General features: G+C 42.0%; 8 protein-coding genes across 16 annotated transcripts; 7 read left to right on the top strand and 1 right to left on the bottom strand.

Moving 5' to 3' along the window:
• Nucleotides 1-723: 723 nt before the first annotated feature.
• Nucleotides 724-1,541, top strand: LOC122616492. Its single transcript, XM_043791959.1, has 5 exons — nucleotides 724-865; nucleotides 920-1,087; nucleotides 1,146-1,274; nucleotides 1,333-1,425; nucleotides 1,494-1,541. The coding sequence occupies exons 1-4, from the start codon at nucleotides 803-805 to the stop codon at nucleotides 1,399-1,401; spliced, it is 429 nt and encodes a 142-aa protein (XP_043647894.1). The 5' UTR covers nucleotides 724-802; the 3' UTR covers nucleotides 1,402-1,425; nucleotides 1,494-1,541.
• LOC122616493 lies at nucleotides 1,367-2,197 on the top strand. 2 transcript variants are annotated; one of them, XM_043791961.1, is made up of 5 exons: nucleotides 1,367-1,425; nucleotides 1,494-1,575; nucleotides 1,628-1,795; nucleotides 1,858-1,983; nucleotides 2,056-2,197. In XM_043791961.1, the coding sequence occupies exons 2-5, from the start codon at nucleotides 1,513-1,515 to the stop codon at nucleotides 2,122-2,124; spliced, it is 426 nt and encodes a 141-aa protein (XP_043647896.1). In that variant the 5' UTR covers nucleotides 1,367-1,425; nucleotides 1,494-1,512; the 3' UTR covers nucleotides 2,125-2,197. The 2 variants fall into 2 exon arrangements, with proteins under 2 accessions (XP_043647896.1, XP_043647897.1); XM_043791962.1 differs by having other exon boundaries at nucleotides 1,376-1,435.
• Nucleotides 2,198-2,223: 26 nt separating this feature from the next.
• LOC122616490 (protein late bloomer) lies at nucleotides 2,224-3,985 on the top strand. Of its 7 annotated transcripts, XM_043791956.1 has the most exons (7): nucleotides 2,224-2,361; nucleotides 2,508-2,538; nucleotides 2,599-2,615; nucleotides 2,673-2,852; nucleotides 2,918-3,052; nucleotides 3,113-3,289; nucleotides 3,340-3,985. In XM_043791956.1, the coding sequence occupies exons 2-7, from the start codon at nucleotides 2,514-2,516 to the stop codon at nucleotides 3,448-3,450; spliced, it is 645 nt and encodes a 214-aa protein (XP_043647891.1). In that variant the 5' UTR covers nucleotides 2,224-2,361; nucleotides 2,508-2,513; the 3' UTR covers nucleotides 3,451-3,985. The 7 variants fall into 7 exon arrangements, with proteins under 7 accessions (XP_043647891.1, XP_043647888.1, XP_043647889.1 ...); XM_043791953.1 differs by having other exon boundaries at nucleotides 2,508-2,615; XM_043791954.1 differs by having other exon boundaries at nucleotides 2,599-2,852.
• Nucleotides 3,986-4,754: 769 nt separating this feature from the next.
• On the bottom strand, nucleotides 4,755-5,444 carry LOC122617932 (larval/pupal cuticle protein H1C). Its single transcript, XM_043793994.1, has one exon. It carries the CDS (start codon nucleotides 5,442-5,444, stop codon nucleotides 4,755-4,757), a length of 690 nt encoding a protein of 229 aa, XP_043649929.1.
• A 1,418-nt stretch (nucleotides 5,445-6,862) lies between these two features.
• On the top strand, nucleotides 6,863-7,804 carry LOC122617747 (cuticle protein 16.5). 2 transcript variants are annotated; one of them, XM_043793724.1, is made up of 2 exons: nucleotides 6,863-7,525; nucleotides 7,730-7,804. In XM_043793724.1, the coding sequence occupies exons 1-2, from the start codon at nucleotides 6,863-6,865 to the stop codon at nucleotides 7,802-7,804; spliced, it is 738 nt and encodes a 245-aa protein (XP_043649659.1). The 2 variants fall into 2 exon arrangements, with proteins under 2 accessions (XP_043649659.1, XP_043649658.1); XM_043793723.1 differs by having other exon boundaries at nucleotides 6,863-7,354; nucleotides 7,445-7,804.
• Nucleotides 7,805-10,946: 3,142 nt separating this feature from the next.
• LOC122617214 lies at nucleotides 10,947-11,788 on the top strand. Its single transcript, XM_043792961.1, has 4 exons — nucleotides 10,947-11,048; nucleotides 11,103-11,264; nucleotides 11,323-11,448; nucleotides 11,511-11,788. Exons 1-4 carry the CDS (start codon nucleotides 10,986-10,988, stop codon nucleotides 11,586-11,588), a joined length of 429 nt encoding a protein of 142 aa, XP_043648896.1. The 5' UTR covers nucleotides 10,947-10,985; the 3' UTR covers nucleotides 11,589-11,788.
• An 85-nt stretch (nucleotides 11,789-11,873) lies between these two features.
• On the top strand, nucleotides 11,874-13,721 carry LOC122617215. Its single transcript, XM_043792962.1, has 4 exons — nucleotides 11,874-11,937; nucleotides 11,992-12,153; nucleotides 12,213-12,338; nucleotides 12,401-13,721. Exons 1-4 carry the CDS (start codon nucleotides 11,875-11,877, stop codon nucleotides 12,476-12,478), a joined length of 429 nt encoding a protein of 142 aa, XP_043648897.1. The 5' UTR covers nucleotide 11,874; the 3' UTR covers nucleotides 12,479-13,721.
• A 9,202-nt stretch (nucleotides 13,722-22,923) lies between these two features.
• LOC122616660 (probable G-protein coupled receptor Mth-like 6) lies at nucleotides 22,924-24,706 on the top strand. Its single transcript, XM_043792195.1, has 7 exons — nucleotides 22,924-23,397; nucleotides 23,448-23,592; nucleotides 23,654-23,830; nucleotides 23,885-24,136; nucleotides 24,192-24,351; nucleotides 24,406-24,600; nucleotides 24,655-24,706. The coding sequence occupies exons 1-7, from the start codon at nucleotides 22,924-22,926 to the stop codon at nucleotides 24,704-24,706; spliced, it is 1,455 nt and encodes a 484-aa protein (XP_043648130.1).
• The last annotated feature ends 846 nt before the right edge of the window (nucleotides 24,707-25,552 follow it).

Here is a 25,552-nt window from a genome sequence, read left to right on the forward strand (position 1 = left end):
ATGAACTTTAACTCGCCCGGCTTTTGGGCAACCGCAAAATTTTAATCTCAACTAAGAGCTCTCAAGAAAATAAAAACATAAAATCCATCGGCGGGTTGCATTATAAATTATTCATTACGAAAACGCAACCGCGACACGCCCACCTTTTTTTCTTTAAGCCAAGTAAATGAACGCCTGCCGCTGACGGGCGCTCGTTTGCACCTAATTTGATTTTTAGTTGCTGCTCCTTTTGGAGGCGAGTCTGCGGTCGGTTCGCTTGGCATTCCATCCTCAGCTGGTTGTGCCCCACCCATCTAGCATTCGGCTTGGCACCGTCTCGCAGATCCTAACACACAAATACAAGCGAACACACACACACCCACAGGAAGAAGGACTCGGCAGCGCATCCTGTTTTCTTTTCATTCATTCCAGCGCGGCTGGCTGTCGAAAAAATGTCTGTTATGTGGCTAGAGAATTTTGCAGTAATTAATGGCAACTGTTTGATTAAAAAATTCCACAGCAGCTTTCCATGCAGGGATGTGTACGGGTTTAGTTCTAGTTTTCCCACCCCCAAGCCGTTTTCCATTACCAAACGCGGTCAAAAGCTGTGATGCTGAATAAATCTATGCAAATTCCAGAGATTTCTTAAAGGGGTTTTTAGAAGCTCCACAAATGTGAAGTAAGAAATGAAGTACAAATTTATGAAATCAACAAAATTGACAACTGTTATTCATTTGCTTACATAACTCATGAGAACAATGTCAGTTGGGTTTAGTAGTTGTAAAATTTCAAATGTGATTTGTTGACTTTCATCTGCGGTATAATGTGCATTTGTTCAACTCGTGTACTCAAATACAGTCTTTTGGCATTCATACATATTGCCGCAGTGAGTTGAATATACACCCGTTCATGTAAAACTACTGTAGTCACACTTTTTAAGGGATTTAATGGCGCGCAAATAGCAAAGGACATCACTTTAATGGATAAACTGGTGGGTCACCATCATGTTATACTTATTATAAGTTTAGCACTCTGTGTCATTATACTAGTTGTTCTCTTAGTTGCCATATTTGCAGCGATTCGTAATCACATATTGGCTTTAAACGTGGTGCGTATCTTGGAGTTAATTCATAAATAATTTTTAAAATATTTACGGAGTTTTGTAGACTCTCATTATCCTGATTATTAAGGTTGTAGCAAAGGCGGTTATCGTAATTGTGTGCACAGTAACCATAGAAACAAGTATAGCAAATACTGCCGCCCATCTTTGGTTCTTTCTGTGCTGGAAATTTACGGTGGGTATTTCATTTGATTGCATTAGTAATTACCTACACTTTTTTTTACTCAACGCAGACTTGCTGTATGATCTTAAATCTTTTCTATTATATGCGGCTAACAGAGCCTTCAAGTGAAGCTGTCTAATTCCTATTAAGGAAATTTATTGCTGTAAGCACCTGTATGACTTGTAAACTATGTAGAAAATTTAAAACTTTTTTCAAACATATATTTTTTAGTTCTTCAATCTTCAGCAGGATGTGCTTTTGTCCCACAATTGTTCTCAAAGTTGTACTTTTGTTTATAATACCCATAACCGCTGTAAGTTGGATGCGCATTTAGTTGATCAACAAATTCTTTACTCATTTCGCAGGGATTTAATGGCGCACAAATAGCAAAAGATGTTTCTATATGGAATGCATTAGAGGGACACCATTATGTTATGATCGTTATTAGCCTATCATTGTCCGCAGTTGTACTGTCGACTTTAGTTGTTTTAATATATGCGACGATCTGGAATAAAATTCGAATTCTAAAAGTGGTGCGTTAGCATGAGGTTTCTAATAATATTCTAATAAGATGAATATTTGTTGTTATTTTCAGATAATGTTGGTTTTTGTAGTAATTGTCTTGGTGAAATTGGTGATTCTATTTGTGTGTATAAGTACGGAATTGAATCCGGGTAAGACGGCAGCCCATCCCATGTTTATGGTATGCTGGGTCCTTACGGTATGCATGTACTTTTCAAATTACATTAGTACCTAACTAATAACTAACATTAATAAACTAATATCTGCATAGTTTTTATGTATGGCCGCTATAATCCTATACTGGCTTCGGCTATATGACATTGCAAACGAAGCCGATTGAACTGAAACTATTGTATTGAACTGGAAGTTTCTTTTCTTCCAAGCATTTTAATGGCTTTCAAGGCCTTTAAAATAATATCTGGTTTTCTCAGTGTGGTTAGCAGTGATTAAATCTAAGATCCTTACTATTTCGAATAACCAACCGGATCAGAGCTGAACTGAAACGCACTGGAAACCTCATTTATGGAAGTTAAGGATCTATGAAGTTGAGAATCTAGCACTCTACAACTTGTCTTTTGTAAGTGGATTTGTTTTTTGACCCTGGCATTGGTGGTATAACAAACACATTGTATCGCTAATGTGAACCGAATAAATTCTGTTTAAAAGCATTTATACCTGCGGAAGTAGTGTCACTTTAGTAATTTATAATTTCTTACTATTCAGCTAAGTATGGAGGATGATCAGGAAACACGAGGTATGCGGAGATTTCTCAGCGGTGGGAAGATAGGCATCTGCAAACTCATTACCTTCTTAGTATGGGTAGTCAATTTCGTAGGTACTATCATAGAAGCAAGGAAAAAGCCACTACGACAGTGCGCCCATCCACAGATTTTCACATGTGCGGATATTTATATATATTATGGCATGCTGAAGGAACACATGGATTGCTGGCATTGTTTGTTCAGGTCCTACATGATTATCGCTCTCGCCATAAATGTCCTACTGGTACCGCTGCTAATCTTGGGCCTCATCTTCATATATCTGCATTTTTCCAGGGAAATACGCATTGTAATTTTGTGTAAACACTTTATAAAAACACAGCGATTGCCTAGATTGTATTTCACTTTTTCCAGTACGCAACAGTACTCTTCGTGGCAACCTGGTTGCAGATGATGCTGAGTATTCTGTTTGCACAGCAGTACCAAACTGTAGGCGATGTACTGCGAATATGGAGAAATCGCAAGAGCTTGGAATTCTTCGAAAGCCGTGTAAGAGTTCCTCAAGAATATTACCTAAGTAGTAAGTAGTACCACTTGGTTTACTTATAGTGCCAGTGCTGCGGCGTTTTGGGACCTGACGACTACAAGTTGGGTGGGCTGGTTATCCCGCTCTCCTGTTACAAGGATCTCAGTGGAATGGATGAGGATCTTTTTCAATCAGGCTGCTCCACGCAATCCATGAAGCACTCGTTCCCCATCATCCAGGTGATCTCCTTCATAGTTCAGGTGAGTAATGAGCGGGTGTTCCAAAGTCCAAGTGCTGAAAACCATTTTAGTATGTTTTAGTCATATGCCTGAAGGTATTCCTCTATATCCTGATAAGGAGCGGAACCCCACGCAGAAGCATGCGGTCTGAACGACGCAGCATTGGTAGTTTGAATCCCTGACTTGAAGTTCCATTCGGATTTGGAAAGCAATCCTAAAGAGACGAAGTTCAAAGATCTTGAGGACTACTTTCCAGCATCGCATGGAGCTCAAGCAGCCGATTTTCTTGTGAATTCGAGTTACGGATGCGGTTTACAATTCACATTGCCCTGGGAATGAGTATTGGCATGCTGGCGGGCGAGACAAATTGGATGCTGCTGGCTCTCGTCGTGTTTCACGGACTGCAATCAATAACGATAAACACTTGAGTCGCAAATCCAATGTCCAGAATCCTCTGTCCAACGACGGCATGCATATGGATGAGCCAATAAAGAAATCAACAAAGCATGTCGGGCGATTGAAAAAGTATTGCAAATACCCCGGACAGCCGGGGATTCGGACACGGAATTGGACTCCAATCCGGACAATATGCAAATGCAGCTAAGCAGAAAATATTCAAGGACGATCCTGCTAGCTCCCCCACCAACAAACGCTCAAGTTTATATATTCATTTTATGTCCCTCGTCCCTTTGGCCCGCGCATAAATTTTATTGTTGTCAACATTAAATTCTAGTCGTGAAAAACAATTTTGCAGCATTTGAAAATCCATAAAATATGCATACGAAATGGTCCGCCGGAACGACCAACTTTATGGCTAAATAGTTTGCTCCGGCCCACATCGTTAATGCCTTTTTTATGCGTGTCTTTTTGGGTGTTGGGAAAACTTTTTAGCCTCCATAACAATAACGGCAGCAAAAGCAACCACACTTTGGTCAAGCTGCTGAACTACCCAGTGCAAAGTTCACAGATAGAAGGGTTGGGTCATGTGGCTCATTAAACTTTGGCCAACAATTTTTTGTTGCACCCCAACCGACAAAGACAAACAGAAAGTTTTGCACTAAATATTTGCGCCCTCGCAAAAAATCGAAAAGGAGAACAGAATGAAAAGGGTTTTTGAGGTGAGTGGCCATGGTTTCCAGGGATTTGGAATGGTTAGCACATATCTTGGCACACATACGCCCCATTAAACGCTAGACAAATGGAATGCTAAGGAAAAGGGTGAAAGTGTTACTTTAAATTGAGGTTATAACATCCTTTTATGTGGTAAGTTCTAAAGAATATATGATCGAAAAATTGGATTCATGACTGACTACTGTTACAATGTTTAATCTCAAATGCCGTTGCAAATGGGGACATTATCATAAATGATTATTACTAATTACTAGAAAAGGAAATTCGTGCGTGATTCAGTTACAAACGGACATTCTTTATTTCATACAGAATCAACTAATCAACAAAGTGTCAACAAAGGGCTCGATGTCACGCCCTAGTATCCCCAGTGGGATCCGAATCCATCGAAGCTGGCGTGGGCAACCACAGCGGCGGGCGAGTACTTCACATAGGTGGCGGGAGCAGCGGCCACCAGAGGAGCAGGAGCGTGGTAAACTGGAGCAGGAGCGGAGTACACGGTCTTGGCCACAACTGGAGCGGGAGCGGCGTAGACTGGTGCTGGGGCAGCATAGACAGCCTTGGCCACGGGAGCGGAGTACACAGTCTTGGCCAGCACGGGAGCAGGAGCAGCGTAGACAGGAGCGGGAGCGGAGTACACAGTCTTGGCCACAACAGGAGCTGGAGCAGCGTAGACAGGAGCAGGAGCGGAGTACACAGTCTTAGCCACGACTGGAGCAGGAGCAGCGGCGTAGAAGGACTTGGTGATCACAGGAGCAGGTGCGGAGTACAGGGTCTTGGGGGTGTAGACGTTGTTGGTGATGCGGGAGTCCACCTTGCTGACACTGGAGTAGGGGGTGACCACGTTCTTGGAGTAGGTGGACACGGTGCCGCCGAAGGAGCGCACCACATTCTGCTGGGTGGTGCCCACGGCATCGTAGTGGGGCTGAGCCACCTTGGCCACCACGGGAATGGAGGCGGCGGCATAGGTGGTGGCCGGGGCCAGGAAGCCAGCGCTTGCCACGCCCACCAGAGCGCAGAAGGACAACAGGACGTACTTGAATGCCATGGCTGAGACTGGATTAATTGAAAACTGAACACTTGAAGTGATGTTTGTAGTGAGCTGCAGTGGCTACTGATACCAAACCCTTGGCCAGCGACTGTTTTTATAGCCAAAACTCATATACGCATATGGCTTGCCAAATTTCAAATTTCACGGCCAAACCGCAAATTATAGTGTGTTCGTATGACAGATTGACTTAGGCCTAAGCACCCAAAGAAAAAAAGTGCAAAAAAGAAACTGGTTCAATGGGTCGACAAATGACTGCGCTCTTTTGCCTGCCGCTTTCCGTGCTCCGTCTCTGTCTTAATTGGAGGCCAGCTCAAGTGCCCCACACCCGAAATGTATCAGGAAAGTGAATTATTTTGAATACTCGTGCTATCAGCAGCTCATAAATTTTCCAGCGACTGGGGCGGGGGCAAACTTTTATTTTCCCGCCGTGTTTTTCCATTAAATTGAGTTCCACTCGAGCAGCAAATATGAGGCAACTCCTCCTCAATAAGGGGATGTTCCTCAGCTCCTTGTTGCTGTCAACTTTATCAGCAGGGGTGTCAGTGGTTCGTTTTCTTTTATTTTTTTTGTTTTCGGAGTGGTGGCAGTCAGTTGTTTATGATTTTTGTTTGTTTTTATTCCAAGGGGGAGCTCAGAAGTTCTTGTGCCCTGCCAGAAGGGAGATCAGAAGTTGAAATTAATGATCAGCTGGCGGAAAGTTTTGCTTGGTCATAAATAGCTGTGCAAGCAAGATCACATATGTGTATAAAGTTTGTATATAGATCAGTCATAAATATTACATTATTTAATAGTATATAACTATTTATTGCCTCAACTAAATTATACGATAAGAGCATCCACCACTTCGTTCTGTTTGCATTTGTACCCTCTTGATGTTTTCCTTTTGTTTTGGCCAAGTTTGGAAAATGAATTTTCCTGCTCCGCTGCTCACGGGCGCATGATGAATATTTATTGAAATTACCAAAGTTGACGCTACTCCAAATTGAATTGTGTTGCCAACTTGGGATGCTTCTTACTGCCACAAATTCCTGCGCTCTTTTCCCTTCTTCCATTTGCGCACTTTTTTGATTTTTTGGCAAATTGTTATTAATTTTACACTGGGGGCTCTGGAGTATGCGCTTTTGCCCCACACCGAAACCTAATTACCGCGTTTAATGTGTATGCCTGCAAATTGGCTTTCAAGCGGTTACGCAGGTGAACTGCCATCGCATTGTGGGCAGTTCACATTACCGAAAATCACCAGAAAACCAAAAATCAAAAACCAAAAACTTGCCAAAACTGGCACGCGTCCGATGCGTATAAAAGCCGCAACATTTTGGCCAAATCAGCATCAGTCGCAGCCCAACCAGCCTGCTTTCGACTTCACTCGATCAAACAGTCCAGTCATCACCCCGTACCTCAACTCCAACTTCAACATGGCTTTCCACTACCTCATCACTCTGTGCGCCCTGGTGGCCTACGCCAATGCTGGTCTCTTGGCCAGCCATGTGGCAATTGCCAATCCGTCGGTGGACGCCGTCGCCTCCACTCAGCAGAACGTGGTGAGGTCCTTTGCGGGCACTGTGTCCAGCTACTCGAAGGCGGTGGACACCCCGTACTCCAGTGTGAGGAAGAGCGACACCAGGATCCAGAACAATGTCTACACTCCTGCTATCAAGACCACCACTTATGGTGCAGCTCCTCTGTACACCCAGGCTACACCCATTGTGTCCAAGACTCTGGTCCATGCTCCAGCTCCAGTTGTGGAGAAGACTGTGTACGCTGCTGCTCCAGCTCCAGTTCTGGCCAAGACTGTGTACGCCGCTCCTGCTCCAGTCGTGGCTAAGACTGTGTACTCCGCTCCAGCTCAGGTTTATGCTGCTCCTGCTCCAGTTGTGGCCAAGACCGTGTACTCTGCTCCTGCTCCAGTTTATGCCGCTCCCGCTCCAGTTCTGGCCAAGACTGTCTACTCTGCACCTGCTCCAGTTTATGCTGCTCCTGCTCCAGTTGTGGCCAAGACCGTGTACTCTGCTCCTGCTCCAGTTTATGCTGCTCCCGCTCCAGTCGTGGCCAAGACCGTTTACTCCGCGCCGGCTCCAGTTCTGGCCAAGACTGTCTACTCTGCTCCTGCTCCAGTTTACGCTGCTCCTGCTCCAGTTTACGCTGCTGCCGCTCCCGTTGTGGCCAAGACCGTGTCCTATGCCGCCCCACTGTCCACCACCAATGTGAACCACGGACCCGCTGCCACCACCTACAGCCACAATGCCCCAGCTCTGGGCGTCTCCAGCTATGGCAGCTCCCAGACGGTTCACTACTCCCCCGCCGAGAGTGTGTCGCACATGAGCTTCGATGGATTCGGAACCCACTGGGGTTTCTAAATGAGACTTGGCCTTTGGGCTTAAGCAATTGTTAATGTTGTTTGGTGGTCAATAAAGACGGAGATCGATTGTTGCAAATTAAACATGAGCCGAGTAGAGCAGAGCAGACCTTCTGGGCGAACAATGGGCCAAACTGGTTTCTGCCAATTCATCGTTAGGCATTGGCCTTCTATGAGGTCTTACCTAAAGTGCGGAGGAGGTGGGCGTGGCGGTAAGCGGCTTTGTGATAAGCTGCGGGGGCGTGGCATGTCGTGTTTTATGGCTCTTTAATTGGATTTCATATTTTTCGCACACCTTTCCCGCTCCCCAGCAAAACCAACAACTGGCCCACTTGTGCACTTGTTATAATTATTGTCAGTTAATTAACGGATATTTATGCTCGCATAACCGCAGCTCCGCATAAATGGCTTACACGCTGGCCCCCAAAAGCTTAAAATTGACATCTTGGCTCAGAGTGGCTGTGGATAGATATGTGGTACTTTAATGGGTTTCAGGTAAATGGGTTCAATTGGAACCATTGACAGGCGGCCAAGAGGTGGAGTTTAATAGATCGAATGCGTGTTTTGACAGTGATATGTTAGCGGGATTGCTTGGGCCCCGAAACGAGTTGCGTAACGAAGAAAGGTAAATGATAGAGAGAGTGAGGTAATAAACAAATAAAAAGGCAGGAAAGTTATTAAACACATAGATCAATTATTAACAAACATTGACCTAGGCTGCATGAACTTATGAACTCGATTGAAACTAAATAAGTCATACCAAATCGTTTACTTACGAGTGATAAACTAAGTGGATTGCTTTACCTCAAATATTACAAAGTGCTCTTAAAATTCCCTTTTTAATTTCTCCAAAATAAGGTAAAGTGTGCACTTTAGTTGGCCCTTCCAAGACATGACACTAATGAGACATGCAATCGAGCTGATTAATTCCCCCTAGACCAATTGACAGGCCAGACAAGAACAATCAAATTAAATGAAAACGTGTCCAAAAAGAGTAGGACGGGCACTCTGTCTTGGAATTTTTGCCAGCCAAATTAGCTGCATTTGTTCTTGTTCTCGGCCGGCGCTTTGATTTGTGTTTTTGATTTGATTGCGCATACGCCCCGTGCCACATGCCACATGCCAAAATGTGCCAGATTGTCCTCGTCTGAGTTGACAATTAGTCAATAATTTATTTCAATTTCATTTCGCATGCCAAGCACACTCACACACACTAAAGCACACACGAACACACACACACACAACTCCTGGAAGGAAAACCTAACTGCACTTTAATTACATTTACATTTCGGCTCAGGATTGTCGCTTTAGTTTTTGCTACACAAAACGAGACTGACAAGGGGGCAAGTTGCAAGTACCACCCTGCAATTGTTGCAATGCAATTTAGGTAAGCGAATTTTCATGATTTAAATAACAGCATTATGTGTGGCAGATTGTGTGTGTGTGCATGTGGTTGAAAAACTGCAGACATTGTCGCTTTGCCGTTCGGTATTTTGTGTTTTGTCTGTCTGTTTGGCTGGCTGGCTGGCTGTGTGTCCTGGTATAATTAAATTATGGCTGGACATAAGACGCATAATAGGTCATAAATCAAATTTACCTATCCCACGGGTCCATGCCGAGCATGACACTCCAGACGGCGTCACAGACACAGTTTGCTATGGCCGTCGTTGCACCGAAAGAAATGAATATTGTTTTATTAGTCTTAATATTAAATATTGTGGTTTAAAGTTTAGCATAAAGTGCTGGATGTAGAGCTTAACAAAAAAACTGGTACATGGAACATATATTTCATATTTTTCTCAGTTAATTTTCTTTTGTGAAACAAGGTTGCACTGTATCTGTATACTGGTAATTTTTCCCTCATTTTGATGGACATTATGACGACTCTGTCTCGGCACACAATAAGACAATTGATGCATCTGCCATGGCTGTTGTGCCATTTTGTGCCCGTTTGAATTTACATTTGTGCCAGCATTTCAATTGCAACTTTGACTCCACCGAACCACAAAGGGGCCGTCCCGTGGTCCGGATTCTGTTTTCCTAACTGCGACTATAATGCCGGCCAGTGACTGCAGTTAATGTGCCCTTCTGTCAGAAGCAGCCGCACTTTGAACGCATTGCATATGAAACATATCAAAAAGCACAACAAGCCAATTTGCGGCCTACTGTGTACTATGCCCCATCTTTTTTAATGTTGGACGATTCAATTTTCAGATTAAAGACTGTTTGTTTTCTATTTGCTCCACGATGCGAAACAAACAAGTGCAGCTGGGCGGGGGGAAAACAAAAGCAACTTTAAGCTCTCTTTTTTATGTTGACTTATCATCACTTTATGCAAATTGACCGCTTACCTTTGAGCTTTATCTCATCGCAACGCATCGGTGAAAAGCTCCGGATGAGGGGTTTTCTATTTCTCCGTTTTCCTGCGATTTTCCATGGCAGTTTGCCACCCCGCCGTTGGCTGCCACGTGCGATGTCAATGGCAAGCGATTAACATTCAATTAGCTTTTGGCTCCATCAATGATTTTATCACACAGCCAGGAGGTCCTGTTGCTGCGGCTGGTTTGAGTGTAAATTGTGGCAAATTATCATTAGCCTGTGTTGGGTCCACAAACAAGGAGGAGAGGACTCCAGCAAGGACATCTTCAAAAGGTTTTTATGACATCAGCAGCTGTCGTTGACAGATTATTGTGGCGATTATTTAAGCAGAGCGGCAGGACACACAGGACAGATACCAGATACAAGATACCAGATACAAGATACAAGAAGGCAAACAACAAACGGGTTCCGAATGGAATGGGGGCTATTGTGCGTTCAACTGGAAAATGTCAACAGTGTTGTTGGCATTGCTGTTGGCCGCTTTGTCGTCCCTGTTACTCAGCCACATGTGGCAGGACTCGAAGGACGTCGAGAACCTCGAGAACCTCGAGGAGCTCTTCCTCTTTCCGCCACTAGAATATCTTGCGGCTTAGCACTTGTAAATAACTAGCTGAAGTTGGAGTAGTTGTCACATTTTTATCAACACCACTGGCCATGTAGTAAATTCTCCTCCTCACTTTTCCTTAGCTGAGTAACGGGTATCTTATAGTCGCGATAATCTTTAACATATCTTTCGTTCTTGCCGTATTTATAGGCATGAAAAACTTGTCATTTATTGTTTGAATTTCATAAAAAAATTCAGGATGTGCGGTTGCCCGCCTTTCATTGTTAAGACCGGACTGCTGATCACAATGTTTCCTACCATAGTGAGTTGGTTACTTTGCCTGCCGTTTAACAAATATCCTTGATGGCATTCGCAGGCTGTTAATATTATGGAAGTATTCGTCTATGCTGTGAATTCAACAGTCGAAGAACATCAGATTGCCAAAAACATAAACCTAGTAGCCACCTTCATTGCACTTATAGCCTTGACATTTGGAGTTTATGGAACGGTTATGGATATAATCTTCATAATTAAAGTGGTAGGTCCTTAGTAAGTTCTTCTGAATCCAAAAAATTGATATTCTGAGACTCGTTTAGCTGATGTTCGTAATGATAACATTCTGCCTATTTAAGATAGTCATGTGGATAGTGTTTAAGAATCTGTCCCCAACTGCATCTTCCGACGTCGTCCACGAATGGTTTCAGCTCAACACAGGCCTATCGGTATCAGCAAGTCCGATGTATATATATTCCGATCAAATAGTTGATATATCACTTGCCCATAGATAATATGTTCGATTCTGACGGTTAACTTCTGGATGTACCTGCATGAGCAAACTCGGGAGTTTCAATTGGGCTTTTAGACTATGGAGCACTATTAGGCTGTAGGCGTATTCTCAATTAAAATTGAATATACAAAATTACATGAGTTTGTATTTAGCATACTTACAGCTCTGCTCATTATTTGTAATTATAACAAGCAATTATAATATCAAAACCACTGGCTATGTAGTGCATTCTCTTCCGCACTTTCCTTGGTAGAGTAGCAGGTATCTTGTAGTCGAGGCATTCTGTAACATATCTATCTTGCCGTACTTATAGGCATGAAAAATTTGTCATTTATTATTTGAATCTCATATAAAATTCAGGATGTGCGGTTGCCGGCCTTTCATTGTTAAGATCGGACTGCTGATGACAATAATTCCTATCATAGTGAGTTGGTTACTTTACCTGCCATTCAACAAATATCCTTAATGAAATCCGCAGGCTACTAATATTATGGAAGTTATCCTCTATGGTATGAATTCAACAGTCGAGGAACATCAGATAGCCAAAAACATAAACCTAGTAGCAAACTTCATTGCACTTCTGGCTTTGACATTTGGAGTTTATGGAACGCTTATGGATACAATCTTTATAGTTAGAGCGGTAGGTAATTTAGTATGTTCTTCTGAATCAAAAATATTTACATTCTGAGTCTCTTTCAGCTGATGTTCGTAATGATAACATTCTGCCTATTTAAGATAGTCATGTGGATAGTGTGTAAGAATTTGTCTCCAGATTTAGCTGCGGACCTCATCCACGTTTGGTTCCAGCTTAACACGGGCTTATCGGTATCAGGAAGTCCGATGTATATATATTCTAAACACCTAATTCATTTATCACTTGCCCGCAGATAATATGTTCTATTCTGACGGTTAATTTCTGTATGTACCTGCACGAGCAAACTCGACAGTTTCAATTGGGCTATTAGACAAAAGCCATGCAAAGTGACGTTGATAATCATATTTTCACTTTCATATATTGAATATACCACAGATCTAGTTTATATTCAGCATACCTATAGCTCGGTTCATTATTTGTAATTGTAATAATCGATGCTTGTGCTTAAATGCCAATTTTCCTACTTTAATCTTCACAAACGTCTCCACCCATGAAAGTGACCTCAAAGTGCTGATGAAGTTGTTGTTGATAGCGGCGGGCGTGGCAATTTGTGGGCTGTGTGGGTAATCAAATTACACGCGGAATTATGGACACCCGCAGGACGATAATAGCAGCCAATAAAGATGACAATGACAAGATAAGCGCCAACAGGAGCTGAGGCTGTGACCCCGCGGCCGGGGACATCTGTTGGCTCCATTTGCGCAGCTTTAAATGAAGTTTAACGATGCCCACAAATAATGATACTTTGCATTTAAAAACACTTTTCCCACTCGGTCAGAAGTCAGAGAGCAGAACTGAGGGGGTCCCCACCGAAGTCCGATGCTCATTACACGCATTTCACTTGACACTTTTATTGGCGATGGAAACGCTGTACGGAGTGGGGTGAAAAGCGGAAGAGTGGAAAAGCGGAAAACCGGGTCATTTTATGGCCAAGAACGGATGCCGATAAGGGCATTAAATTTGTTTCAGCCATAAAGACGCTGGCCACATCACTCAGCATTTGGCCAATTACGCAAATAAAAGTACACACCCTTCTTGGATGGGAAAAAAACGGAAAAAAGAAAGCGAATGAAACGTGTCAAAGTGCTGGAAAATGCAACAGAATTCAAGGATGTGAAGTGGCTCATTAGAGGTGTGTGCGCTGCCCCGAAGGCTTTGGCCGGGAAATTGTGTGGAAAAACACTCTCTAAACTGGCACTTTTACACACAGAAATGCTCAAAGCCTTTAGCTACGAACAAAGCCCTCGTTTTGGTGGAGTCCAATTTAAATGCGAACAAAGATATGAATGCCAAAAAATAAGTATTTCATTTCTCTTTTAATTCCCCCAAAACTGGCATAATTAAAGACGAGGCCTGCTGATCGGCCGCCGGCGTTTCTCATTGGATTGCTGGACTGGCATTTTTGGGGGCCATAACAGCATGTCGTCGACGTTGTCGTTGTCGTTGTCCTTGTCGTCCGGGCGCATGTCCTGCGGCTGATTAAAATCTATTAGAGTCAAAGAGATGTAAGACACTAAGCAGGCGGTAGATGCTCTCCATGCCACCGGGTGGCAAGCCATCCAGCCGGCGGGGTGCCCACTTTGTCCAATGACTTGCCATGTAAATGACGACGTCGACGGCTACGCAATTGAAATGCATGCGGCAAGAACTTTCAACTTGTCGAAGAAGGGTATTTTGGGCAAATGGGCATAGAAACCACAGAAGAAGTATTTAATAATATAATCAATAAACAATACAATCAATACAATATGCAGCATTAATATATAAAGCAGAACTTACTAAAATGCATTCAAATGTAGTAGTATAAAAGTAGTATAATCTTGTAGTATTATATTGTTAATGATACATATTCACTTCAATGTTAACAATCTCCATATGTGACTGGTAAATCTATAGTAGTTAGTTAGGGTATTTAGAGTAGGGTCTTGTCCAAACTTATTTTTCGCCTACCAAATGTCACGGTTCTTGTTGTTGTCAAAAGTCGCACACAAAAACTTTGCAGTCCAAAGTTTCCAACGGAAATTGTGCAGCTGTTTTGTGTGTGGAATTGAGAGTCTCGTTTGGCGCTGCTCTTAAATATATACTTGTAAAGCAAATTTGTTGAAATATTCATTTAATGGCTGCCACGCCCACTATCTGGCGCACGCCTCCCGCTATCAGCATGTGCAGGGCATGAGCTTTCAATATGATTTTTCATGATTAAAGCGTGTGCCGTGTATGTCGTATGTATGTATTATCGGCCAAAAGACATTTGCCGGAGTTCGATGCTGGAATTTTCTTATAAATTGTCGCCCCCAACAAATGTGTCCACCACCAAACCCCCACTCCCCACTCCCCTCTGCCCACTTTGGGGGGTGGAAAACACCCACAGACACGCCGGCGTAATAAAGTGATTTTAAAGGGCACTTTCCCGCACTTTCCTTTCGCCTCGATGGGTATGCGTAAAATTTCCATTTGTGCCAGGCACTCAACTTTATTGAACTTGAAGTAGGGACTGCGATAATGTTTGTCTGATAGAGCGGCGAAGTCGAAGGCGAAGGCACATGTGTGCTGCTCCAAGATGTCCTGGCTTTACAATTCATTAAAATTTCATATAAACACCATGAACAATGGCCAGTGAGCGTAATCCATTTTGCAGCTGCAACAGCACAGAGAACAAAATTTCGGATGGTAGCTACTTAAAATTGGGGAAATATATTTTTCATTCAAAAAATCTATTATATCTTAGTACCAACTGCTGCAAAGGAATACAATGTCGCAGTAGTATTGGTAAGTGAAACTAAAATGGCAAAGTAGAAAGTTCTGTTGGCGCTGTGCACTGTGATTAACTGCTAGTTACAAATGCGCCACAATAACGGTATTAAATGCACTGCGAAAGCGTCAAGTCATAAACAGCTCATCAGTCTTGGGCGGGCGGTAAAGGCGGTCCATAGCAGCCCATAGCAGCCGCTCCCATTCGCATTCCGCCCGAACGGTAATTATGCGCAACGCGCGACGCCGCTGCAAAAGTTGTGCTATCACAACTCATTGTCTCGGCGGGCAGGAAGTGGCAGGAGGAAGTGGCAGGCAACAGCAGCCGGCGGCAAAACATGCCACCAGTGGAAGGGGCAAGTTCGTTGGGCTGCGTTGGGCGTTTGCAGCTGAAATGCCTTTGCCTTTTGACGCTGATAATGCAATTTCCGCCAAAGACCCCCCCATTTATCCCCTCTCGCCACTGGCGTAATTTACAGCCGTGCAATGTTTCATTTTTGTTGCGTCCTTCGGCTTCGTCCTTTAAAGCCAACTCTGGCAATTCCAACGGCTCAGTCAAAGGCTCAGTCAACTGGGGGCTAGTTGCGGCTATTTATCTACATAAAGTTAATTGAAAACATTCAAATGCCTGGACGGCTGCGTGATGTGTCAACATCTTCTGATGCCGCATAATCCCACTCCGGGCCATCACCCTGATGCTTAAGGACACCACAAAGAACTGAACGCAGATTTCGACTAAAGGTTATCCAGCACTTGCATGTCTTATATTAAAAGAAGTGAGAAATTGTGCTAAAAGTGCTTGTAAGCTACCTGAAAGAGAAAATGCTCGAAACCAAAGTAGTTGAACTTCAGAAAAGCTGCAAAGAAAGTATAGAAATCATAGCCAAGGTATGGAATTTTACAGATTACATATTGATATAGATAGAAGATAAAAAAAATGTTCCTACAGTTATTCCCAACTACAGTATACCCCCTACTCCTTGAAGCACTGGGTATGGCAACAATGAACAATGAAATGAAGGCATTGCGCTTTTTCCCGCTTTTCCTCGCCAGCGTCGTCTTTATTACAAATTGGTTTTGTGCACTCACCACTCGCATGTTTCGTGCGCAATTTGCACCACCGAAATGAATATGGAGCGTGGGGGAAATGTGCTCTCTACAAATGTGCAGGGAAAATAAATTGCAGGACACGCAAAAGGTGAGCTGAGGGGCGGAAACGTGTCCAACTCGCCACGTTAACGAAGTGAAATCGAAAGTTTGACTGCGGTCAACGTTTGGGCATTGTCATTGTCTATCGCTTTGCAATATCACTTCAGAAGCCACATATGTATATACTCGTAGAGCCCCACCAACTCGTATACTATATCTCCCCAGCTGGCTGTCAGATTGAATGGTTTATGTGCGACACCTTTGACCGGTCACCGAGGTGTTTTTCTGGCGAAGGTTTCCCGCAGGTCAGACGAAATAAATTAAATTGCACCTGCAAGCCGGGGAAACTACCATCGTCGGCTTAAAATCACAGAAGGACATTTCTTACCACGCGGCATATGCAGAGTATCTGGTAATAATTACAAAAATTTTAAGCTCTTTAGTTAGTTACCTATCTGAAATATCCTGGAGTCATTATAAATATTATACAAATGAGCATATACAAAGTCTTTGCAGAATTTAAACTAAAAATAGTTGTATTTTCTGTTGATAATTTGTATTTGTAAGTAGATCCCTTCTTATCTAGAATAAATGAAGAGCGAATTCTTTAATTTCCGGTCAGGCTCTAAATTTGAATAAGTTTTCCATTTAAAAAATCGCCGAAAGTCAATATCCCACTTTCAAATTGACTCAGTTTCTGAGAAACGATTATGTCATCTTAGCTTAACACCGAAAGTCCTGTTGCCTGATTTCCGGATTTCATTTTCTTTTATTTGCCCAGCAGAAGTCACGTGGCATTCATAATTCTTAAAATGACCCCATCAGAAATTATGTAGCAATGCTAAGTGCACCCAAACAGCTGTCCCCCACTTTTCCAGGGGGTAAACTCTACGTGACCAGCATTCGTCGTCCCAAAATGCTGGGATTTTCCCTATTTTTGTATTTTTTCTTTTTTTTTTGGCAGGACAGTGGGGTAACAATGGGGAATTGATTTTGGGTTTTTGGCCAAGTGCAAGCTGATTATGGAATTAAAACATATTTCTGCGCTGCGAGCTTAAAACTTTAAGTGGCAAAGGTTGTCGCGCTGGGCTTCTCAGTACGTGACATTCTTTTGCTTTCCGAGTTTATCACGTGACAAGTTTTCCAGTTTTGCGCTCATTCGCCGCACACCCATTTTCATTTTCATTGTGCGATGAAAAAATAACTTTTCATGTGTACATGTGTATATGTGGGGAAAAAGGAAATGAATAAGCAAACGAAACTACAAAGAAGTTAACTACAAAAGCGGCGAGTGGAAAGTGAACTTGGGTTACAAAGGAGGAAAGATCGTAGGAGTTTTTGGAGGGCAGGAAGAACGCAGATAAATAACATTGAATGTGAAAACACAAGGGAAACACGAAAAAATAAACAATACGCCTTTTGAAATGCTAAACGTGCCGCACTCATACACTCACTCCAACACACACACACACACACACACACACACATCCATACACCCGAACGTCTAGAGCCAAAAGCGTTTTTCACACATTTCACAAGGACGCTTCGCAGGACTCGTGTCCGTGTATTTTTATTAGTACACCAACCCGCATCCGTGAGATACTCCGGGCATCAGTTTATCTTGTTACTTGCCACCCGCTCAGTGGCAAAAACATTTATCTTGTCGTATTTATTTTGTAGCACATTAATTTCGCTTCGTGTTTCATTCGAAATTGACTTATTTGCATTCGGTTTAATTTGTACGAACATCAATACCACCAACCCGAAAAAGAATGGAAAAATATAGGGATGTTGCGGCTTGCACAGCCACAGGTGTTGCAGATGTCACATTTTTGATTGATGGAAGGCACACAAAATTATGAAATTTATTCGTCAAAGTTTTTTATGTCAAGCGGGATGTAAAGATTTTTTTTAACAATTTCCAAAAAAAAATAACAATTTGAAGGGGATTTATTCCCGAGTTTGATTAGCACTCTACTTGATTTCATTAGGTATTCCTTACATTTTTCCTCAGAAATGAAAAATGTTAGTCCCTATTGGCCTTTTATGGCCAACGATATTTCGTAAAATCCATAACTTGTCTTTTTCAATTAATTATACTCCTTAGTAGTAGAGCAAAGGGGATATCCAAGATTCGTTAAAAACTATTAGGCTCACTAGCCGAGTTGCTCTGGCCATGTCCGTTTGTCCGTCCGTATGAACGACGAGATTTCAGGAACTATAAAAGCTAGAAAATCAAATATTTTTAAATTTTATTAATTATTTTCCTTATTTCTATAAAATTCCACTAGCTGAGTAGCGGGTATCTGATAGTCGGGAAACTTGACTAATGTGTTCTCTCTTGTTTTAAATGTCAATTAAATGCACAAATGGAAAATTTAGTGGCCAATAAGGGCGATTTCATTTAAGCCACTTAATTGAATAGAAATTGAATAGATATTTGCCAATGCCCCAGTGAATTGGGAACTTCAACTTCAAAAGCCAAATGAAATAATATTAGCCACACGGCCACAGTTACGCAGTTCATGGACCACCGACGACAGACGAAATGCATTTTTCATAAAGCAGACAGTGGGGGCATGGGGCATATATATACCTGGTTTTACGGGATGGGGAGAGATTTCAGGTTCAGGTGGAAGGGGAGGTACTTTCTGGGGGCGGACTACCTGTAGACGACGTCTATCGACAGCCAGAGGCTGGGGCAAGTTGGCAAGTTGGAAAATGGGAAGTGGAAAGTGGGAAATGGCCGAGAGCGCAAAATGTCAACCGAAATTGCGATTGCGTTAAAACTCTATAAATACGAGAGTAACATGCAGCACAACAACGGAGTGCGGCCAAAGAGGACACGCCGATATGACAACAACACAATCTAATCCGGTTATTGCATTTTAAATGTGCAACACACACTGCCGCCCCGGGGGCGTGGCACTCCATGATTTCGCATTAAATTATTTGCCAGTCAATTACTGCCGCCTGACACTGAAGAAGAGGCAAGCTCGGTTTTCCTGGGTTATTCATCGAATGACATGAGAAAGCACGACTATCGGCAATTGTAGCTCGTAATGCGCTTATCAGGAAGCCAACCAGCAGCAGAGCCAACTCTTTTCAAATTTTAATGCAATTTAACAGCATATTAAACAGCAGGAGTCTGCGGCCGGAAAACCACAATGCCATTATGCATGCGAGGGTGTGAAGTTCGCAATCCGGGCGAGTCCTGCAACAGTTGTTAGTCCTTGCCGCAAAGTTTCAGTGGGCCACGAGCTTGGCAAGCTTCCAGATGGAGATAACCGGGCTGACTTCCAAGATGAGCACACAGCGAAAATTATAATGAATTCAAGTACTTAACAAGAAATATTATAATATAATGTTCATATATATGTACATCTATTAAATCATTAAATTCGTCGAGATTAGCCTGTCGTGTTTAAGCCTTGTGAAATGCTGTGAAATTGTTGAGCGACTTGCTGAAACTTAAGTGATAGTACAAACGTACAACAAATATCATAAAATTGGTACTGATTTGCTCTACACGAAAGTGGACATTCATGAACTCGCAGAATGCCTAATCAATTGCGCGCACATTGAACACAAATCAAATTGCAAACTTGCCGCGTCCGACGATTTTTGCAAAAAAAACTTTTCCAGCATCCTTGCACCCCGCACTGCTCATTTTCCATTGGCTCTATCCTGTTTGAAGATCAACTTTTGCTCAATTTGATTTTTCAGCAAAATAGCAAGAACTTTTGCCTTTTTACCTGCCCTTTTGTGTGCGTCTACTCTTGCTTGTCGTTAAACAAACTTATCCAATAAAACTTTTGTCAACATTGATTTAAGGCTAAAGAGGGTGCATATTATGGGAAAGTACGGTTGGCGGCGGGAATTGGAAAATCATTTGACATTTCGTTTGCTTTTACCATAAGTCAAAAAATGTTAAGCCCCCAAAAGAAATGGGAAAAGTGTTATCAGGTGCTCTTAATACTTTGATAAAGTTTTAAACCACAAGGTGTTGAGTATCAGGTGGAAATGTATGTTTATGGGTAACTGAAGGTTGAATAAATGCTATAAGCTGATTTCATAAATGTTTGGTTTTTTTTAAAGCTGCATCCTGATCATGAGTCATAGAAAAGCTAAAGACTTTTGATTAAATGATACCTACTACATTATGCTACATTTATTCATACTCCAGACTTCTAACTGATATTCTGTATACTTTCTGAACTAGAATCCCTAATCTCTTTATTCAGCACACCTGGTACAACACACCCTTTGACCCACTCAAGAACACACCCATACCAAACTTGCAATGTGGGCTTAAGTCAGTTTTTGTCTTGTCCTCGCAGAAACAAACAAAGAAACAAACAAACCAACGAACGAACAAACGGAAAGTGTTGGCCAGGCCGCATAAGTAGAACAACAGTCCAGGAAAAGTTTTCCCTTGCAACGTGATATCATTGTTGTTGTTGCTGTTGGTGGAAATGCATTTACAGTTTGCTGACTGTGGCAGCTTCTCTTTATCCACTTCTACTTAAGACTTTAATAGTTGCAAAAGTTTTCAGCGCGAGCTCACTGGCTTAAGTAGCCGTTCTGCGGGTTGGTGCTCAAAATGACTGTAAAACTGCCAACATAAATCTGGCCACAACATCTTTTATGTTGCCACTAGACGCCAGAAGTTAATGCCAGCCACGTGAATTGAAGATTTAAAGAGTCGACGGAGTGGATGGAGAAGTGCATATCGATCAGATTAAAAAGTTCTGCAGACAAGCAACAAATTGACGCGTATCTTTTGCATATTGAATAAAAGTCAAATTGTGTTTGGCATATTAAGCGGGAATCATTCGGCAAAGCCGTAGGAAAATCGCAAGCAAATCCCAAGCCACCCAAAACCAAAAAAAAAATAAAAATCCCTGTCCGTCTGGCGGAGAAAAGTGATTTTTCTTGTTGGACTTACGGCTTAGCGACGCAGCAATTTCCCCAGCAAATTCAGCAATTCTGGGCAATAAGTTGGTTTCTTCACTCGACAGCGGCACTTCAATGCCCGGAATTTAAATCAATATTAGTTAATCAAAGTAGTCTCAAATTATTGTGCAACTAAATATTGTTTCCTATTAAAAATACACACATATTTTGTTGGCTTTGCTCGTTGAGATTACTGTTTACTCCATTTCAATGTTTGTGCCACTTTGTCTGGCTTAATTCTATTGACATTTAATTACTCATATTATTATGGCCAGAGCCGCCTCATTGAAAATATTTTATATAAATATTTCCCTGCTTGCCGTTGTAATTCAAGCTTTTCGAATTTATTCGAGCCATCGAGCAGTAGCAAAACCGCATTATTTTGTCAAATGGCGGCCTCAACGAGGTGTGCTCATAGAGTTCAAAACTTTAAACTGGAAAATCTATCTAAAAAAGGAATATAGTTTGAAAAGAAGGAGATAAAGAAGTACTACTGCTCCATTAATGAATGAATACAATTTCATTCAGTAAATATATATTTATATACTTTTCCCATACTTCCTATTACAATGTATACATTGAAAAATTCTACAATACCATATTACAGGAAAAGCATCAATCCTCTCCGATTTAATGTCATCCACAAGGCTATAAATTCTCCGAACATCCCATATAGACATGCCAAATTTACAAGTGGTCAGTGGCAGCGACGCTAATGAGCCAAACGCAATGCAAATTGATAGCCCTTTTTTGACAGCCACGCCCTCTTTTTGTGGAGAGGCGCACACCCGCTAACAGTTTGGTGTGGCTTAAAGGATTAGCATCGTTATGGGCACTTTATTTGTTAATACATGGACGAGCCGTGGGCGGAAAATGGAATATCATGTAATTGTTTTTAATTTCCATGCATTTATAATTCAACATTCTCGCGGCCTTCTGAAAAACCCATTTGGTTACGAGTGTCCTGGGTCCTTAAGTCCTGTCTACCTCGGCAGTGTTAATGAGCTGGCAGGCAGCCGTAATTATGCAAATTTTTAATGAGTGTAAAAATGGTTTGTGCGGAGCAACAAGTGCTCGCGTCTTGGTCCTTGGTCCTTGGCCCTCTCCCCATCTATACCCCTGAAAATGGCGGCTAATTCCATTTGACCCCCAGAGGCCCCAAAGCAATCCATTTGCATGGCTTCGAATACCTCGTTGTATTCCTTGTTCCACCCACCCATTTGCCATTTTCCATTTAATCCCTGCGATGTGAGAGCTCTGTGCTGAGCTGAGCTGACTGCTGGCATTCGGTCTTTAGATTTATACAGATTTTGTCAAACAAAACATGAATTCGCACTTTTACACACATATGTGTAAATGACTGAAAGGGAGAGCAACGAAAGCCGATTTGGTGCCATTCAGTTGAAGCCCTTTAGGTCGTGATTCGCATTTGGTCGTGATTCGCATTTAAGCTCAGGCACATTAAACTGCCAAAGCGACGCAGATATAAAAAAACAGCATCCCGAAAGTGTCAAGGAAATGAACATTACTTTAAGAATTAAATTCGTCTCATTAAGAATTCAGTTTTGTAAACAAAACTACGGACACTGTCGGATCTGAAACGAAAAAATGAAACTGGCTGTCTTTTCGATGGTCTAAACTTACTGAATGAAATAGAATTTCTTGGGACCATTCAGATTTGTTTTCATATTTTAAATGTGTGATTATAAAGTACTGTATACGTTCACCACTTTTTGATAATAAAACTCAGGGGAATAAGCTACGATTTTATTTTGCAATCCGAATAAGAAGAATAAAACAATTAAAGACCGATAAAATAAAATATGATACCGATAAAGAGCTTTGGATTTGAGTGAGCTATGCTCATGGAGTTCAGTCGCAACACACAGTTTGCACAGAATGCGTTTGAATATTTTTGCCATAATTGTTTTCGCGATGTTAGGTCAATCGGAGGCAGTTATTCCAGAATGTGATTATTTTGACACTGTGGATATATCTCATATCCCAAAACTAAATAACTCATATGCGTACGAGGGGCTAACCATTCCTGCTCACCTCACGGGTCTATACGCATTTAGGCAACTGGCGGACGGATCGCAGGAGCCAGTGAAGACTCATTTGAGAGCGTGTATCTGCAAACTGAAACTCTGCATCCGATTCTGCTGTCCCCGCAACAAAATGTTGCCGAACAGTCGCTGTAGCGATGGCCTCACAGAGAATCTGAAGCGTTTCAATCCGCACTTGAAGATCACCTTGCAGGATGGATCGCAAAAAACATATCACCTTCTCACCGACATGATTGTTCTACGAAATGAGTTTCGGTATTGCGAAAAGGTTGTTACGGTGCAGCAAGATCAGTACCAATTATATGAGGTTCAGTTTTGATCTGTTTGAGGTTTCTTCATATAACTCGATCTCTTTAGAATGGCAGCTTTATGATCAGCCAAGCTGCAAACTGGACATTGGGCAAGCAGTGGTACTGCCTCTATCCCCGTTTCGAGGATCTGAATTTCATATGGATTCTGGAACATGTATACATACCTAGATCGATGCCAGCCGTTCCTCAGGGTAATTAAATAGTATCTCATCTCATTTGAGCATCTAGAATATAAAACTTTGATTTGTTCAGTCGGTACTATTTCCATGGTGGGCTGTATTCTCACAATCACTGTGTATCTCTATATAAAGAAGCTGCGAAATCTGCTCGGAAAGTGCTTCATATGCTATGTGTTTTGTAAGTTTGTGCAGTACCTTATCTGGGCAGGAGGAGATTTGAACTGGTTGATTAACATTTGCTCTCTAGCAGGTTAGTTCATTCCATATCGAAATTGGACTTGAAACATGCGCTTATCTTTCACAGGTTACACTAACTATTTCTTTGCTTTGGCTTCGCACTTTTGGCTCTCGGTTATGAGCCATCATATATGGAAAAACTTGAGGTTGATCAATCGGGATGACCCTCGCTATCACTTTCTGGCCTATAATGTCTATGGTTGGGGCACACCTGCCATCATGACGGCAATTACATATCTGGTGGATTGGGCTTGGGAGGATAGGCCCGACAAACTGAACTGGATTCCCGGTGTTGGCTTATATAGATGTTGGATAAACAGTGGGTTTTAGGGTAAATCAATGTAGAGAACTAGTAATGGTTTTCACCTTTACAGCTTATGACTGGTCAGCCATGATATACCTATATGGCCCGATGCTAATCTTGAGTTTATTCAATGTGTTCACGTTTATCCTGACGGTGATTCACATAAGAAAGGTTAAGAGTAGCGTGAAAAATTCTACCCAACAGCAGCAAAAGTGCATGAAGAATTATGAGTAAGCTTTAAGTTTTTCTGTCATACTTTTTCTAATTTCATTATTCAACAATAGTTTCTTACTATACCTACGTCTGTCGGTGATGATGGGTGGGACTGGGATTTTTGAGGTAATAACCTACTTGGTCAAGCGGCACAATGTTTGGCAGCAAGTCCTTCGGGTGCCGAATTTTTTCCATCTGGGTTCCGGTGTAATCGTATTTGTGCTGTTCATTCTTAAGCGCAGCACAATTCAAATGATTCTGGAGAGGTAGGTGCTTTCTGCTTCTGAGATTTCAAAGTAACCAGCTATTTATCTTACTAGAATCAGCGGCCCAAGAAGACAGCAATCTGCAGCTCGATCAAGCGATAAATAAATACAAGAGAATGCGGTTCCAAATATGGAATGTCATACGCTATTGAGTTCGTAATTAAATTATCAATCGAACTGTGTTCAAAAAAGAATTTTCATTTGTTTTTCTAATTGTTTGCAATTTTTTGATTAATTTTTGGATTTTAGCCGAAAATTGATTTTCTGTTTTTTTGCGATTTAAATATCAGTATTTTGATCAGAACATTCGAAATCTTGGTCCAAATATGGAATGTCATACCTCGTTGAGTTCGTAGTTAAATTTCCAATCAAACAGTGTTCAAAAAAGAATTTTCATTTTTTTCCAGTTTTTATACCGTTACTCGTAGAGTAAAAGGGTATACTAGATTCGTTGAAAAGTATGTAACAGGCAGAAGGAAGAGTTTCCGACCATATAAAGTATATATATTCATGATCAGGATCAATAGCCAAGTCGATCTGGCCATGTCCGTCTGTCCGTCCGTCTGTCCGTCCGTCTGTCCGTCCGTCTGTCCGTCTGTCCGTATGAACGTCGAGATCTCAGGAACTACGAAAGCTAGAAAGTTAAGATTAAACATACGGACTCCAGGGACATAGACGCAGCGCAAGTTTGTCGATTCATGTTGCCACGCCCACTCTAACGCCCACAAACCGCCCAAAACTGCCACGTCCACACTTTTGAAAATTGTTTTGATATTTTTTCATTTTTGTATTAGTGTTGTAAATTTCTAACGATTTGCCAAAAAACTTTTTGCCACGCCCACTCTAACGCCCACAAACCGCCCAAAGCTGCCACGCCCACACTTTTGAAAAATGTTTCGATATTTTTTCATTTTTGTATTAGTTTTGTAAATTTCTAACGATTTGCCAAAAA

The sequence above is a fragment of the Drosophila teissieri genome, chromosome 3L (assembly GCF_016746235.2).
Source record: "Drosophila teissieri strain GT53w chromosome 3L, Prin_Dtei_1.1, whole genome shotgun sequence".
NCBI classification, from domain to species: domain Eukaryota; kingdom Metazoa; phylum Arthropoda; class Insecta; order Diptera; family Drosophilidae; genus Drosophila; species Drosophila teissieri.

Bases quoted from the DNA above. Each gene is read 5' to 3' on its own strand.
- LOC122616492 (XM_043791959.1), top strand. From the start codon at position 803: ATGTGCATTTGTTCAACTCGTGTACTCAAATACAGTCTTTTGGCATTC. The intron at 1,088-1,145 runs GTGCGTATCTTG...GGAGTTTTGTAG, and splicing joins ACATATTGGCTTTAAACGTG to ACTCTCATTATCCTGATTAT. The intron at 1,275-1,332 runs GTGGGTATTTCA...TACTCAACGCAG, and splicing joins TTCTGTGCTGGAAATTTACG to ACTTGCTGTATGATCTTAAA.
- LOC122617214 (XM_043792961.1), top strand. From the start codon at position 10,986: ATGTGCGGTTGCCCGCCTTTCATTGTTAAGACCGGACTGCTGATCACA. The intron at 11,265-11,322 runs GTAGGTCCTTAG...AGACTCGTTTAG, and splicing joins TAATCTTCATAATTAAAGTG to CTGATGTTCGTAATGATAAC. The intron at 11,449-11,510 runs GTATCAGCAAGT...ACTTGCCCATAG, and splicing joins AGCTCAACACAGGCCTATCG to ATAATATGTTCGATTCTGAC.
- LOC122617215 (XM_043792962.1), top strand. From the start codon at position 11,875: ATGTGCGGTTGCCGGCCTTTCATTGTTAAGATCGGACTGCTGATGACA. The intron at 11,938-11,991 runs GTGAGTTGGTTA...TGAAATCCGCAG, and splicing joins TGACAATAATTCCTATCATA to GCTACTAATATTATGGAAGT. The intron at 12,154-12,212 runs GTAGGTAATTTA...AGTCTCTTTCAG, and splicing joins CAATCTTTATAGTTAGAGCG to CTGATGTTCGTAATGATAAC.
- LOC122616660 (XM_043792195.1), top strand. From the start codon at position 22,924: ATGCGTTTGAATATTTTTGCCATAATTGTTTTCGCGATGTTAGGTCAA. The intron at 23,593-23,653 runs GTAATTAAATAG...TGATTTGTTCAG, and splicing joins GATGCCAGCCGTTCCTCAGG to TCGGTACTATTTCCATGGTG. The intron at 24,137-24,191 runs GTGGGTTTTAGG...TCACCTTTACAG, and splicing joins ATATAGATGTTGGATAAACA to CTTATGACTGGTCAGCCATG.
- LOC122616490 (XM_043791952.1), top strand. From the start codon at position 2,514: ATGGAGGATGATCAGGAAACACGAGGTATGCGGAGATTTCTCAGCGGT. The intron at 2,853-2,917 runs GTAATTTTGTGT...CACTTTTTCCAG, and splicing joins TTTCCAGGGAAATACGCATT to TACGCAACAGTACTCTTCGT. The intron at 3,290-3,339 runs GTGAGTAATGAG...AAACCATTTTAG, and splicing joins TGATCTCCTTCATAGTTCAG to TATGTTTTAGTCATATGCCT.
- LOC122616493 (XM_043791961.1), top strand. From the start codon at position 1,513: ATGTGCTTTTGTCCCACAATTGTTCTCAAAGTTGTACTTTTGTTTATA. The intron at 1,576-1,627 runs GTAAGTTGGATG...CTCATTTCGCAG, and splicing joins TTATAATACCCATAACCGCT to GGATTTAATGGCGCACAAAT. The intron at 1,984-2,055 runs GTATGCATGTAC...ATATCTGCATAG, and splicing joins TGGTATGCTGGGTCCTTACG to TTTTTATGTATGGCCGCTAT.
- LOC122617747 (XM_043793723.1), top strand. From the start codon at position 6,863: ATGGCTTTCCACTACCTCATCACTCTGTGCGCCCTGGTGGCCTACGCC. The intron at 7,355-7,444 runs GTTTATGCCGCT...GTTGTGGCCAAG, and splicing joins TGTACTCTGCTCCTGCTCCA to ACCGTGTACTCTGCTCCTGC.
- LOC122617932 (XM_043793994.1), bottom strand. From the start codon at position 5,444: ATGGCATTCAAGTACGTCCTGTTGTCCTTCTGCGCTCTGGTGGGCGTG.